This window comes from Vespa mandarinia, chromosome 17 (assembly GCF_050613455.1).
Source record: "Vespa mandarinia isolate Hongniang chromosome 17, ASM5061345v1, whole genome shotgun sequence".
Classification (NCBI taxonomy): domain Eukaryota; kingdom Metazoa; phylum Arthropoda; class Insecta; order Hymenoptera; family Vespidae; genus Vespa; species Vespa mandarinia.
The window spans coordinates 3,332,501-3,347,500 of record NC_140826.1 but is presented as its reverse complement, the minus strand read 5'-3'; the positions used below and the strand labels follow the sequence as shown (position 1 = coordinate 3,347,500).

At 27.2% G+C, this 15,000-nt stretch overlaps 1 protein-coding gene across 3 annotated transcripts in view; it reads left to right on the top strand.

Moving 5' to 3' along the window:
- The window catches only part of dcma (syntaxin-like domain-containing protein decima), a 32,343-nt gene that overhangs the window by 9,423 nt on the left and 7,920 nt on the right, over positions 1–15,000 (top strand). For all 3 annotated transcript variants that reach the window (XM_035870346.2, XM_035870344.2, XM_035870342.2), the window contains one exon: positions 198–364. In XM_035870346.2, the coding sequence (XP_035726239.1) occupies positions 198–364 (167 nt within the window). The remainder of the gene's footprint in view (positions 1–197; positions 365–15,000) is intronic.

Genomic DNA, 15,000 nt, shown 5'->3' with positions numbered 1-15,000 from the left:
TGACACATATTACGATTTGAATTTTTTAAATTATTTATGAGAATTAATTCGATCGAAGAAGAAAATATTAAAAGATTTTCAAACGGATTGTAGATATAAAAAAATTCAAATTAAAATCAATGAAGTAAAGTATATTATATGTGTATATAATATATAGGTGATATATAACTCGTGTAATTTTATTTCTTCTATTGCAGCAAATTCAGGATATAAACTGTCAGGTAGCACAATTTCGCGATCTCCTTATAAACGTCGGCCAACCACGTGACTGTCCAGAATTACGCGAGAAAATTCGAAAATTGCGAAGAAGCTGCGTTGAAGCTTGCAAGGGAACATCTCAACTTGTCCTGCCTCAAGTACGAAGGTATTTCGATTTTAATATTCTTCGTTTTCTTTTCTTTTTTTTTTTCTTTGTTTATTCTTTTTTTTTCTCTCTTTTTGTGCTTGTCGAATCGTATTGTTATGCGAGAACGTATACATAGTTTGTGGAGTGTATGCATGCATACAGATTGAGAACTGAAAAGTTTCTATAAGGAGTAAATCAAAAGTTTCGTAAGATTAATTAGGTTTTATTCATTTTTTTTTTTTTTTTTTTTTTTTTTTTTAATTCACCCAATATGTGACAAGAAATTGAACCTTCCTTTTCTTTTTTTTTTAAATCATACTTTTTTAATTTTTTCCATTAGATTGTATTATTATTATTATTATTATTATTATTATTATTATTATTATTTTTATTATTATTATTTTTATTATTATTTTTAATAATAAATTTTCATATTTAATAATTTTAATAATATTTTCATTATCATATATAATAATGTAATCATTTCTTATGATTACATTCGATCATAATTTTTTTACCGATATTTTATATATATATATATATATATATATATATATATATATATATATATATATATAGTGATTCTTTTTGGCTGAATTAATTACGAATTATCATGATGATATTTCATATCTGGTAAGATTAAAAGAAAACTATTTCTCGTGGAATTGGAGTTTGCTTTTAGATTAATGAGATTTCAATTAACTTGGTAAATAGATTGGAAAATGTAAAGCTCTCTATCGCTTTTTCTTTTTCTTTCTCTTTTTATTTTATTTATTTATTTCTTTTTTTTTTTTTTTTTTTATTAGCTTATTCTTTAATTTCTCCTCTTTATATTATATCCCGATAATATAATTCGACGATTTAAATGAAAGATTTTTTTTCGATAAAGATGCGAAACAATTCGGAATCGATTACTCTACTCTCTTCTTATTCTACTTTCCTTTTCTTTTCTTTCCTTTTCTTTTTCTTCTCTTTTTATACCTTTTCATCTATCTTTATCTCTATCTCTTTCTGTTGCGAACTATTGTATTCTAAAAAGAAAGAAAGAGAGAGAAAGAGAGAGAGAGAAAGAGAGAGAGAGAAAGAAAGAGAGAGAGAGAGAGAGAGAGAGAGAAAGACAGAGAGAAAGAGAACGTACGCACATCGATAAGTTTCTCGGATAAATTATTGCTATAGTAATTTTCAAGCAGTGAAACGCAACACGCGATTCGATAGTTTCGACATACTACTAACACGAGAAATATATATATATATATATATATATATATATATATCTACTTGATTGTTCATTTAATTAATAATAATTCGTGATAAACGTTTCAATGAATAAATAAAGTATTTTATTTAATTGGTTTCGGTATTCGCGTGAAAGATTTATTTCTCTCGTTTTCTTTTTTCTTCTTCTTCCAACCATACGTTCGTTCGAAAATCGTTCCTCTTTTGTTTTTCTTTTCTTTTCGTCTTTTTTCTTTTTTTTTTCTTTTTTTTTTTTTCATCATTACTTTCACTTTTACAATTTTATTTATTCTACATATGTATGTTCCTACAATACATAGGTATATAAAAGGTTGGAACAATAGTTTTGAATGTTCTATATTTCTTCTTTTTTTTTTCCACCACCAGAGAAATTTTATTTACGAAATTCGTCGTACGGTACGATTAGGTTCATAATTTGGCAGTAATCTTTTTTTATTAACTTATTATTCTTTCTTTTTCTTGTTTTATTTTATTTTATTTTATTTTTTTTTTCTTTTTTTTTTTTTTTGTTAACGAGATCATGCGCTTTTCATTACATTCGCTCGATAACCAGCTTAACCTTCTCTATGAGAAAGTATTAAATCGTTTGTGTCGAAAGTTTATTTAGTTTGGGAGATATTTCAGGTTTAATTTATTTCTAAGTAACGATATTACGGAGATGCGATTAAAATAAGTAAATACATAGTAATAGTACATAAGTAAATAATATTAACAAGATATTGATGATTTACAATTTATAATAATGTAAGCTCAAAGTACATAAAGAATAATTCTTCGTGTTTACGATCTTAATTTTGTATATGAAATCTTTTTTTTTTTTTTTTTTTTTTTTTTTTTTTTTTTTTTTTTTTTTTTTAAATAAACAAATAAAAATAAAATTGACATAATAATAATAAAAATTTGAATGACATTCGTTCTATTTACGACGCTATTATTACGTGAAGAAAAGGAAGAAAAAATAATTTGCAATAAATAAGTAAAAAAAAAATTGATTTTATTATAACAATATTATTGCAATGTTTATACGAATAAAGGATAAAAAATGCTTGAAAACGGTATTTGTATCAAGTCTGTACGACTTTCCGTTCCGAAGATATCGTTTGTGAAAGTTTTTCATTCATAATTTGTGTTCTACAGCTGTACGTAGTAATAATAGTAGTAGTAGTAGGCCATCGTAAATTCTTGGAATTTATATAGGTCAGTGTGTCACTGTGCCAATTTTGAATGAAATTATATAGGTCAGTGGGTCAGCGTAAAATCTTTTATATTTGCATGGGAATATCTTCGAAACTAAAAGTCGTAGAGACTTGAATCAAATATCATTTTAAAGGGCAAAATTTTCTCTATTTTTTATTCTTGAAATAATTATTAATTAATCTATTTGTTTATAAACAATTTATTATAAACAAATTCTTACGAACTAATGTCATCTTATTTTGTGCCAATAAAAGTATTCAGTTTAAGAATAATATGAACTAATAAATAATTAATAAACGAATTGATTATTTTTTGTTAACGAACAATTATTTTTTTGTTTATTATTTAACAATCACGTTCTGCATTTACATGAGCATATCTACGGGACTAAAAGTCGTAGAAATACGAATAAAGGGTCATTTTTAAGGGCAAAATTTTCTCTATTTGTTTATTAACACATTGTTAATAATTAATTAACAATTTGTTATAAACAATTTTGTTTATAAACAAAGATAATAAAATTGAATTAAATTTATTACACGTTAGTGTTAATTAAAAAATAAGATAAATTTTTTAATTTGCAATAAATAATTCGTTATAAATTATTATAATATTATAAATATAACGGATGATAAGTTTTTTCAATTTTGCACTTATATCACCGGTATAATTTTGGTCGTTACTAATTACGATAGAATATCCAAAAAAAAAAGAGGGAAAGAAAAACAAAAAAGAGAGAGAGAGAGAGAGAGAGAGAGAGAGAGAAAAGAAAGAAAGAAAGAAAAAAGCAAACGAATTTAAAAAAAAAAAAAAAAAAAAAAAAGAAAAAAACCTAAGTACCTTCTACAGTTTTACAACATTTACATACTTAAATCCAGAGCCGTGCGGTAGGATTCATTTAAATAATTTAATGAAAGAAACGAGTGTTTTTAATGTCACCTGCATAAATCGATTTTAATGAGATACAGGATCTAGACAATAAGGGAGTCCATGATATAAAGATAAAAGATAAAAGATAAAAGTATCTTTAAAAATACGTGAACCTTTTGCCATTACTGTCAATGTTCCTTCGTTCGTCGTGTCGCCCTTTGAAAAATTTTCTTCCGGAGGTTTGCACGACCTAATGAAAATCTTAATTTTTCATGGCCTCCTTTCTCTCAGACCCTTATTTTTTCTTTTTCTTCTTCTTCTTCTCCTTCTTATTCTTCTTCTTTTCTTTCTATCTCATTGTCAGTACTCCATCTTCTTTATCCTCTTTTTCTTCTTTTTCTTTTTCTTTAAGATATAACAAAAGGGCGCATTTATGCTCTGTTTTCTTTTTCTCTTTTCCAGACAATGAGATATGTTAATTTGTATTTTATATTAACTCTACCTTTTTTCTTATTTCTTTCTTACCTCCCTCCCTCCCTCCCTCCCACCCATCTCCTTCCCTCACCCATTTCTTTTTCTAGATCAAATAAATTCGATAATAGTATAGTAATAAATATAGTAATGATATAGTAATAAATTCGATATAATTATATGATAATAGATAAAATTAGAAAATGTAGATTATTATCAATCTTGTTAGATATAACATTGAAATAAGAAATTTATTATAAATTACGTGAAATTCGAAATGTGACGTGTTCTTTTTTTCTTTCTCTCTCTCTCTCTCTCTCTCTCTCTCTCTCTCTTTCTCTTTCTCTCTTTTTTTCTTTTTTTTTTTTTTTTTGCAAATACCAAAATTTGTAACAGACGTACGTGTTAATGAAAAAGAAAAAAGAGAGACAGAAAAAAAAGAAAAATACAATTAAGCAACAATCAATGTCAGTAAAATGTAATATGTGGGTAGTGACTTTTGAGACATCCCATATATATATATATATATAATATAGTTCCTTTTCTCTCTATTATATATATATATATAATATAGTTCCTTTTCTCTATATTATATATAAATATATATATATATATATATATAGACGTTGTATAGTTGATGAGAATACGAGTATATTCAATCGAATAATCGGGGCATCGCGCCTGAGGTAACAATGGCTATGATGTATTACACGTTGAGTTAGTCTAATTGGATAGTCGTAGACTTTGCGGATTCTCTTTGTGTTCTACGTCCATCACAAATACGATTACTATGTTACTCGATTTGTTTTTCCTCTTAACTACGAAAACAACAAAAAGTGTTACGACAACGAGTAAGACAATAATAAAAATGATAAGATAGAAAAAGAGAGAGAAAGAGGGAGAGAGAGAGAGAGAGAGACACAAAGGAGAAAAATAAAATGGACAAACTTCGTTCCACTTTCTAACAAAACGAAAAACTAATGATCGCCTGAAGTTTTCAAATATATATATATATATATATATATATATTAAATAATATTATATAGATATAGTATACTAAGAGACAGAATGCTTTTTTTCGTTTTTAATTAACCACGATGAAAATGTTTTTCAACTGACCGCCTGATCAAGAGATAAAAAAGAAAATAAAGGAAATAAATGGAGGAAATGTGTACGGCCTTGTAAAAAGTATTATATTCGTACTATTGATAATATACGAGGATATATTGTTATATGTCTATTCGTTTTAATTCATAGATATTGTTTGAAATATATTTTTATTTTGATTCCCCCTTTTCCCATTATTGATATTTCGTTGCTTTCAATCGATTCTATTTGTTTCAAACGTTTTCAATTTATTAGTCTATAAAATACGTACACAGAGATACACATATGTGTATATATATATACATATATGTATGTGTCGAAAAACAATATCAATCATAGTCTTTGTTTATTTTTTTTTTTTTTTGCAGGAGCTAAAAATTTTCATCGTAAAATAAAAGATATATGTAAAAATATAATATATATATATATATATATATATATATATGTATTTTTTTTTATATATATAAAATATTATTCATATAATATATATAAAAATATATGTTTATCGATAGATATTTCAATATGCAATAATAATGATAACAACAACGATAATAATTGTCGTTGTTTAAGAAAAATTTGATATAAAAATAAATTCTCCCTAACTCGTCTGTCCTTATTTGAAATTTTGAAGAAGGTACAAATTTACGATCAATCGTGAAAGAGAAAAAAGGAAAGAAAAAAAAAAGAAAAAGGAGGGGAAAAAAAAACCTTGTATCACCTTGAAAGCTGTAAATAATTGAAGATTTATAGTACGAATTCCAGTCGGGTCCAGTAGTACATCTGGAAATATGTCATTCGCAGTGGCGTCAACTGTCATATGCAATAACAGTCGTAACCATTTGTATGCAGAGATGACGATCGTGTTATAGTGTGTAAATAACATTTCATAGATAGTAACAAATTATATCGCGTTATGTAACGCGACGCATTCTATAATTGTGAAAGAAGAGATTGTCTAAAATAGATCTTTAATTAAGTTATGAACAATATCAGATTATTGCGTAACAAATTTTACGTTACGTTCCGTCGACAATCATTTTTATTTTTATTTCTTTTATTCGTTAATTAAATTCATCATTAATAATAATTACAATGTAATATTTTAACGTGACAAATGTTATAATATTATGTTGATAAAAATTCTTCATTCCTATCGTTAAGTATCGCAAAATCGATTAGATAAGGTTTTGCGAATTATGAAAACAATAATTTTTATAAAACTTACAATAATAATTTATATTTCATATTGTATATATATATATATATATATATATTACCTACGCCTGGAGATAGACATCACTTTATACTTCGTCGATAATTACGGTTGCGTGCATCCCTATCGGTAACAAAGATATATATATATTCATTTTTAAGATCCCTGAAAGTAGGCTACCGCGTATTACCTGCGTGTATAGCGTTGTTGCCTATTGTAAGAAACTTTGAAAAACTTCTTTTTCTTTTTCTTTTTCTTTTTCTTTTTCCTTTTTTCTTCTTTTTTTTCATAAATCGATTGACAACGTTAGGTATTATAATTGTCGTTGTATTATTAAAACATAACATTGCGATTAGAAAATAATTTATATTGAAAAATATGACAGATAGTTTTTCATAGATATAAAAAAAAAAAGAAATCGTACAAGTGTTGTTTTTTCGACAAATTGATATATATATATATATATATATAAATCAGCTTTATGTAGGAACTCTTTTTTTTTCTCATTTTCAATGTAGATTTCGACTAACCGAAGATACATATACACACATATACATATATATGTATATATATATATATATTTCAAAATAGAAGATCTTATTTTTCTATAGAACGGGAAATATATTCACATAGGAAATCCCGAAGGATGAACGGGAGAAGGAGAAAAATACACATTTCTCGAAAGGACCAAAAATTGTTTCGCACCGGCTGGAGATTTGAACGTTCAATCGAATGTCCTCGATTACAAGCGATTTGCCGTAGAATTTATTCATGAATATAGCTTATTGGTATACGTGCGTACGCTTTGTATATATGCATATGTATGTGTGTATATATAGACGTGTGTATAGTCCCATAGCTCACGTCAATTTCAGTAGTTCGTCCATGGACGAAACTGTCCGACATGGCTGATCGATCTTCGATCATTTTCACTTCATGTTTCATATAATTGAATTTTCTTTCACCAACCGAACAATATTTCCTTCACTTTTTATATCTCAAGTTAGTTATTATATTTTTACTTGAACATTGTGTGTATATTCGATTCTACAATTATTAGTAATATTGATGAATAGTTAATATAAAAATATATATATATATATATAAATATATATAATATATATATTACAGTATTATTGATTTATGTGGGTATAATTTATCATAGATTGGTATTATTTATATTATTACTTATTATTAATATTATTATTAATTAATTACTAGTATTATTCATTTACATTATTAGTATTATTTATTATTATTATTATTATTACCGATAATATTCAATAAATAGTAATTTAGAATATTCTATGTCTGAAATTTATGTGAAAATATTTTTGCATCGAAAGGATGGATCAAATTTAGAATTTTATAATATTAATTTTTATGGATATTCTAATAAAAAGTGCGTAATAATTTATAATTTTTCCAATAGGAAAAACAATATAACGGCAATCGATATTATTATTGTTTAATGTGAGCTTTTATTTAACTGTAAAACTAAACACGCGAGCCAATGCGGAGTTATGCAAATAATATGCAAAGATCGCTTTTATTTATACGTTTTTTTCGAGATTAACAACCGGCCATGACGACTTCTATCCTTTATACGCTAATGTGTATTACGTTCAAGGGTTGCATAGTCTAAAGGGGCATTAGAAGAAGAAAAAAAGAAAAAAGCTCGAAACTATCTAGATTACTACTACTCTACGACTACTTTTAATTTTCTTTTCTCTACGTATATAATTATACGTTTTCGCGATTTAGTGTAAGTAAAATTTATGATTTTTCGCGTGACAAAGTAAGACCAGGAGAGTTCATGTATCGTGGCCTATTTTTAAAATTTAAGATTGACATTAGAGATAAAATACGTAATTTATTTCAGTAGTCGATAAATATTCTAATCTCTGTCTATTAGAAATTTCTTTCAATGACAATTGAAATTCTTTTAAATAAATTATTTTTCACGTAATATCAATTTTTCTTTTTTTTATTATTTTTTTTTTTTCTTCAATACGTACGTAAATATTACTCTGATAGTTTTGTTTACATTAGAAATTAACAAGTTCGTTCTAACGGTAATATTATTTGTTTGAATAAACAATCATTAAATATAAGTTTTAAATATGAACATTCGTAAATATCGTAATTATATGATCATGGTTATGCACGAAGATATATATATATATATATATGTATATATATATATATATACATCACGTATGGTAAATTTGCTTCTAAAATTTGTTTCTACGTATCTCAAATAACTCGGGATAAGTTAAACGTTAATTTTCAGTATCGACAAACTCATATATTTACTTGTCATTTTTCTTTGTCGAATTTTGTATTATATAGGAGAGAAAGAGAGAGAAATATTTTGAATGACGGCTTAAATAAAGATATATATATATATATATTTAACGATAAATTTACTCAAATATTCATCTACGTTATTTGTAATATAACTTCGAACAAAGTTACAAATTAATATTTTACTGCTCGGTTGAATTTCGGTCGTGTTAAAACTCGTTGAAGCATAACCTACTACAACTTGCCACTTATTTTTTTCTTTCTTCTTTTTTTTTTCTTCTTCTTCTTCTTCTTTTTTCCTTCTTCTCGTTCAATTTTAAACATTAAGACACGACGGCTGTTGAAAAGTTATTTTCATTTCTATCTGTCGAGTATAGCAATGTACTGACTTGATTTCAAAGTAACCCATCCATAATTCACCGTTCCGTGACTGTATTTGGATCTGAATTTCAATTTGAAAAACATTAAATATCTCTCGAATTAAAAATAGTATAATAATTTAAAAAGTTTTCATTATCAATATTATAATATTACGTTGATTTAATATACAGAATTAGTCAAAAAAAAGTTTTAACAATTATTTCGATAATCAATTGCTTCGATTTCGAGATACTCTACTTCGTACATTTCTATGTTTCATAGAAATATTTCTAATATTTCAATCGAAGGGAATATAGTTTTCTGATAAATATGAGAGGGGGAAAAAAAAGCAACAACAACAATAAAAACAACAACATTTAATCCAAATGATCTTGAAAAATAATAAGATCGATATTCGTGATGATCTAAAAATATCTGATTCTATTTATGAACTTTTTTGATTTATTCTTTCACAACCACCCCCACCACCCCCACCACCCCCACCCGATTCTGTAGTTATAAAGATATAGACGAGTTGTACTCGAGTATTTAAATATCCAAGTTGTACATAGAATACATACAATCATAGACATCTGTGTTCCATTGCAGTATGTATCTCGTGAAAGAACATTTACGATATTATATAATCTGGAAACAGAGAACGAGACTGATAAAGAAAGAGAGAGAGAGAGAGAGAGAGAGAGAGAGAGTTAGAAAGAGAGAGGGTGGGAGGAAGGAAGGGTCGTCGGGGTCGTTTGGGCAAACGGAAGAAAATTTGAGTTTGCAGGGAGTTAACTTCACGGTTCGTAACTTTCAACGTTGTTGGTTCGACTCTGTTGGTAACTCGTTTAAACGCATACGGCAAGCACTCTGAACGTTCGCATAAACGCGAGAAAACTGAGAAAATTTCAACTTGGACCAATAAATGTATCTGTTTGTATGTGTATGTAATTTTCTGAATATACATATAAATACGTGGATGTATATATTATTTAAACGCGTCAATGATCATGTAAATATTCATTTGTTGGAAACAATGAAAAAATTTTATCGTTAAACGATCGACTATAATAATTCGATAAAACGTATTTGCACGTATTTTGTACGTACACATGATCATTGTACGATCATTTGTATGATCATTTGTATGATCACATGTACGTACACATGTTAAATCGTTTTGTATTTGATCATTGTTATATAATTCGATTTAATGGTCAACACCTTTACTTTTTTTTATTTATAATCTCATGTTGATCGGTCGAAAATGGTTCTCTTTCATGCAAGGCAGGGAGAAAAAGAGAAAAAAGAAAAAGAAAAAGGAAGAAAGAAAGAAATAAAAAAAGGAAGAAGGAAAAAGAAGAGGAAAGAAAAAGGATATAAATATGGATAAACTATGAATGTTAAAATGTATATATATATATATATATATATATATATATGCGTGAAAATGTGTGTGCATGCATAAAAATGCATAAAAATGCATATGTAACGTATGTATACATATATATATATATATATATATATATATGTATTATCTATCTCCTTTTCTTTTTTTCTTTTTTTCTTTTTTTCTTCTTCTTTTTTTTTTGTCTTCGTCGAAGCAGATCGAAGAGAAAAGTCCTTCATTTTTTTAACGGTGTCGAGTAGACCCTTCGCTACACTTGAGAATAAGAATCGATCTATGTATGTCCTATTTCGACATAATCGATTATTCCCACGGACTATATAGTTATATAAGAGGGATGATTGCGCGTAGAGGAGTCACGAGGTTTGCCGCGTAACCTATGAGAACCGTAAAAGACGACACAAAAGGACATGAATAATGGAATGGAGAGAGAAAGAGAGAGAGAAAGAGAGAGAGAGAGAGAGAGAGAGAGAGAGTGAGAGAGTGAGAGAGAGAGAGAACGCGTAGAGTTTAACTGTTAAGTATAAAATAGTAGTCAACCTTGACCGTTTGAATTAAAGTTCGGAGTCTTTACGACGAAGAACGTTGGAGAAAAGAAAAAAAAAAAAGAAAAAGAAAATAACATAAAGTCGACCAAGGAGAAGAAATATGAAAAACTTTATAAAGAAAGGGAAAAGTATGGAGGAAGAAAATGAAAGTGGATTATGAAAAATTGAAGAAGGAGTTGAAGAAGGTCGAGAGAAATTGTTTAATAAAAAAAAAAAAAAAGAAGGAAAAAAAAAACATGTGTACATGTATATGTATATATAAATATGTTTATGTATGTATATATCGATTTGGTTGATAAGTATAATGTTCAAATTTTTTATATATTTCTTTTCGTTATTTATATATATATATATATATATATATTTAAATAAATAATACATTTTTTTTAATTGAAAATATTTAATACTTCATATAACCTTTATATTTATTTAATATTTAAATAAATATAAACGCTATATGATAGTTCTTTTTTTTTTTTTCTTTTTTTTTCTTTTCTTTTCTTGAACATCCTTAATACTTCGTATTTGTAATAAACAATACTAATATTTTTTTCAATTGAAATTATTGACATTATTTATTGGCCAATCCAATATAAACATATATACATATATATATATATATATATATATATATATATATATATGTATGATTATAAGGGTGAAAAGGATGATATTAAAGGATAGAAACTAAGTATAAGTGAAATACGAATGTTATCTTTATTTTTAATTTAATCAGTTAATGGATATTAAGAGATCAAAAGTTTTTAAATGATCATAAAAATAAATTGGTCATTTTGGTGAAAGGAGGGGGGGGGTATGTTTTAGTCTATCCTATTTTCTTTATCGTTAAAACTAAAGATTTAGTTTGTAATAATTACGATCATAAATACGAGTCTTAAAAGTTTCGAAAAAATGTAATTGTTTTCTTTCTTTCTTTCTTTCTTTTCTTTTTCTTTTTTCTTTGTAAGTCACGAAAAGAACCTCTTTGACGTTCTTCACCCTCTATAAAAATCTCCCTCTTTCAAACCATAAAATCCTTTTTTCTTTCATCTCTCTTCTCATTTAAAGACCTTTCTCTCTCTCTCTCTCTCTCTCTCTCTCTCTCTCTCTCTCTCTCTCTCTCTCTCTCTCTCTCTTTCTCTTTTTTTAACGAATTCTTTGCGAATCCTCGAAGAGGATTTTGATGTTTCCCACTTGGGAGAAGAACTTTTCTTCTTCAATGTCTCTCTTATAAAAGAATATGTAAAAGAAAGAAAAAAAAAAAAAAAAAAAAAAAAAAATAGAGGATAAAAAAGAAAGAAGAGGAAAAAAAAAAAGAGAAACGGAAAGAAGAGAGAAGGAGAGAAGCAGGAGGAAAAAGAGGAAAAACATTATGTATTAAGGAATCGTATTGACCGTGAAGGATAAGGAAGAAGAAGAAGAAGAAGAAGAAGAAAGAGTGAATGGAAAGGAAAAGGAAAAAAAGAAAAAAAAAAAAAAGAAAAAGGGAGAGAAAAAAGGAAGAAAAGCAGGAGTTTGAAGAAGAAACGAAAAAAAAGGGAAAATCCTTAACGAGTACGGATTTCTTCGTATTTCTTATATAGTGTGTTAGTGAAAAAAAAAAAAAAAAAGGGGGGAGAAAAGGTTCTTCTTCCAATGATCGTGTACCCTTTGACCTCTCCAAGCCCTTTTTCGAGCTCGATATCGCGAAAGACAGGAAAGAGAAAAGACGAAGAAAGCTTCGTAGGTAGGAAGACGGCGTAAAAGTTTTTTTATTTCCCTTTTTCTTTTTTTTTTTCGCTGGCCTTTCTCTCCCTCCCTCACTCCCTTCTCTTAACCATGTTCTGTCGTAGAGAGAGAGAGAGAGAGAGAGAGAGAGAGAGAGAGAGAGAGAGAGAGGGAGAGAGAGAAAGAGAGAGAGACTATTTCTCTTGTAAGTCTTTTTTTTATTTCTTTTTTTTTTTTATTCCATAGAAATCTCTCTCTCTCTCTCTCTCTCTCTCTCTCTCTCTCTCTCTCTCTCTGTGTGTGTGTCTCTCTCGCTCTCTTTGTATGTGTTTACGATACGAACAGTTCTTGTGTTCGTATCTCGTTAATTTCGCGTCGTTGAAAACATTTTCGTCATTCTCGCCAGAGAGAGTGAGAGAGAGAGAGAGAGAGAGAGAGAGAGTGAGGGGATGAAAAGCAGTCGGCATTCTTTTTTCTTTCTTTACTGTTTTTCTATTTTTTGTTTTTTTTTTCTTTTTATTTTTTTCTTTTTTTATTTTGCTTTATTTTATTTTTATTTTTTTTTTCTGTTTTTCTTTTTTTTTTTTTTTTTTCCGTAATAAATCTCTTACGTCTTCGTAGATCTCGCATTTTTCTTTTTCTCTCGTAAGAAATAAAATGGTCTACCCTAGAAACATCTTTTTCTAATGTCGGAACATCTCTATACGCAGAATTATTTATTTTCTTTTTGGCCCAATTATGCGAGCGTGTGTTTGTGTATATATACTTTGGTTATATATATATATATATATATATATATATATATATATATATACATACATATTATTTATAAGTCGTATCTTTTGGTACATGTATACGTACAGTGCGAGTCTAGATAATATGAAACATTAATTACTATTTCAAGATCATTTGCGATAACGCGTTTTGTTTACAAATATTAAAATTATTTATAGATTAAATTTATCTTTTGATAGATGCATATACGATGCGAGTTTGATAAAAGAATATTTTACGTATTCGAATTAATTTCTTTTCTTTTTTTTTTTTTTAATATTAATAATTATTTTCTAACATTTATATTACTTTTTATTTGAATTATAATATATATATATATATATATATGATCAATATTATAACAAAAGAAATATCGACGAGTTTATATATAATCGATATTATCATTTTTGATATTATTAAAGAAAAAAAAAAAATATATATATATATATATATATATTTACAAGACAATAAATTTTCTTCTCTGCCAAACGGAACGAGAGAAAGAAAAAGAAAAAGAATTAAAGAGAAAGAGAGAGAGAGAGAGAGAGAAAGAGAGAGAGAATGTTTTATAAAAAAACGTTTATGTTTATAAAAACAAACGTTTATGAAAAAGCATTCCCTGAGTCATTAATCTCATTGAAGTATTTCGAAGAATTCAAAATTCATTCTTAACTAAAAATGTAATATCGTAATATATCGATCGTAAATAGGGGGTAGGATAGAAAAAGGGAAAGGAAAAAAAAAAGGAAACAAAAAAAAAATGGAAGATAAAGGAGAAAAATGTGAGCAGTCAGTAACAAATAAGCGAACGAGCGAGCGAGCGAGCAAAATCAAATGGGCTTTGAAAGTTCCGTACGAATTTATGGAAGCGTAAACAGTCTTGTTTTCATATTAAAATTAATTGAATTCCACTGCTTCATCTTTCTCTCTCATTCCCCCTTTCCCATTTTTCTCTCTCTCTCTCTCTCTCTCTTTTTCTCACACACACATACATACACATTCATTTTAAACGAAATCCTACGTTGATGTAACAAAAAAGAAAAATAGAAAACAAAACAAAACAAAAAAATGGTGCACGTGAGAGCAGAAAGAGATTGAGGGGAAAGGAGATTGTGAGATATGCCTTGGAATCACTATGATTATGATAAATTCGGTGTTTATGGGAAAGGAAAAAAGAAAAAAAAAAAAAAAAAAAGAAAAAAAAACAAAATTGAAGATAGAAAGTGAAAAAGAAAGGAGGACAAATTTTTGATTTGAACAAATGAATATTTGAATGCTCGTGAAAAAAATAACGCGAGAGAGAGAGAGAGAGAGAGAGAGAGAGAGAGAAGGAGGGAGAGAGGGAGTTTTTTTTTGTTTTTAAATCTAATTTTATGTTAAATCTCGAAAAATAGAGAGAAAAAAAAAGAGAGAGAGAGAGAAAGAGACAGAGAAA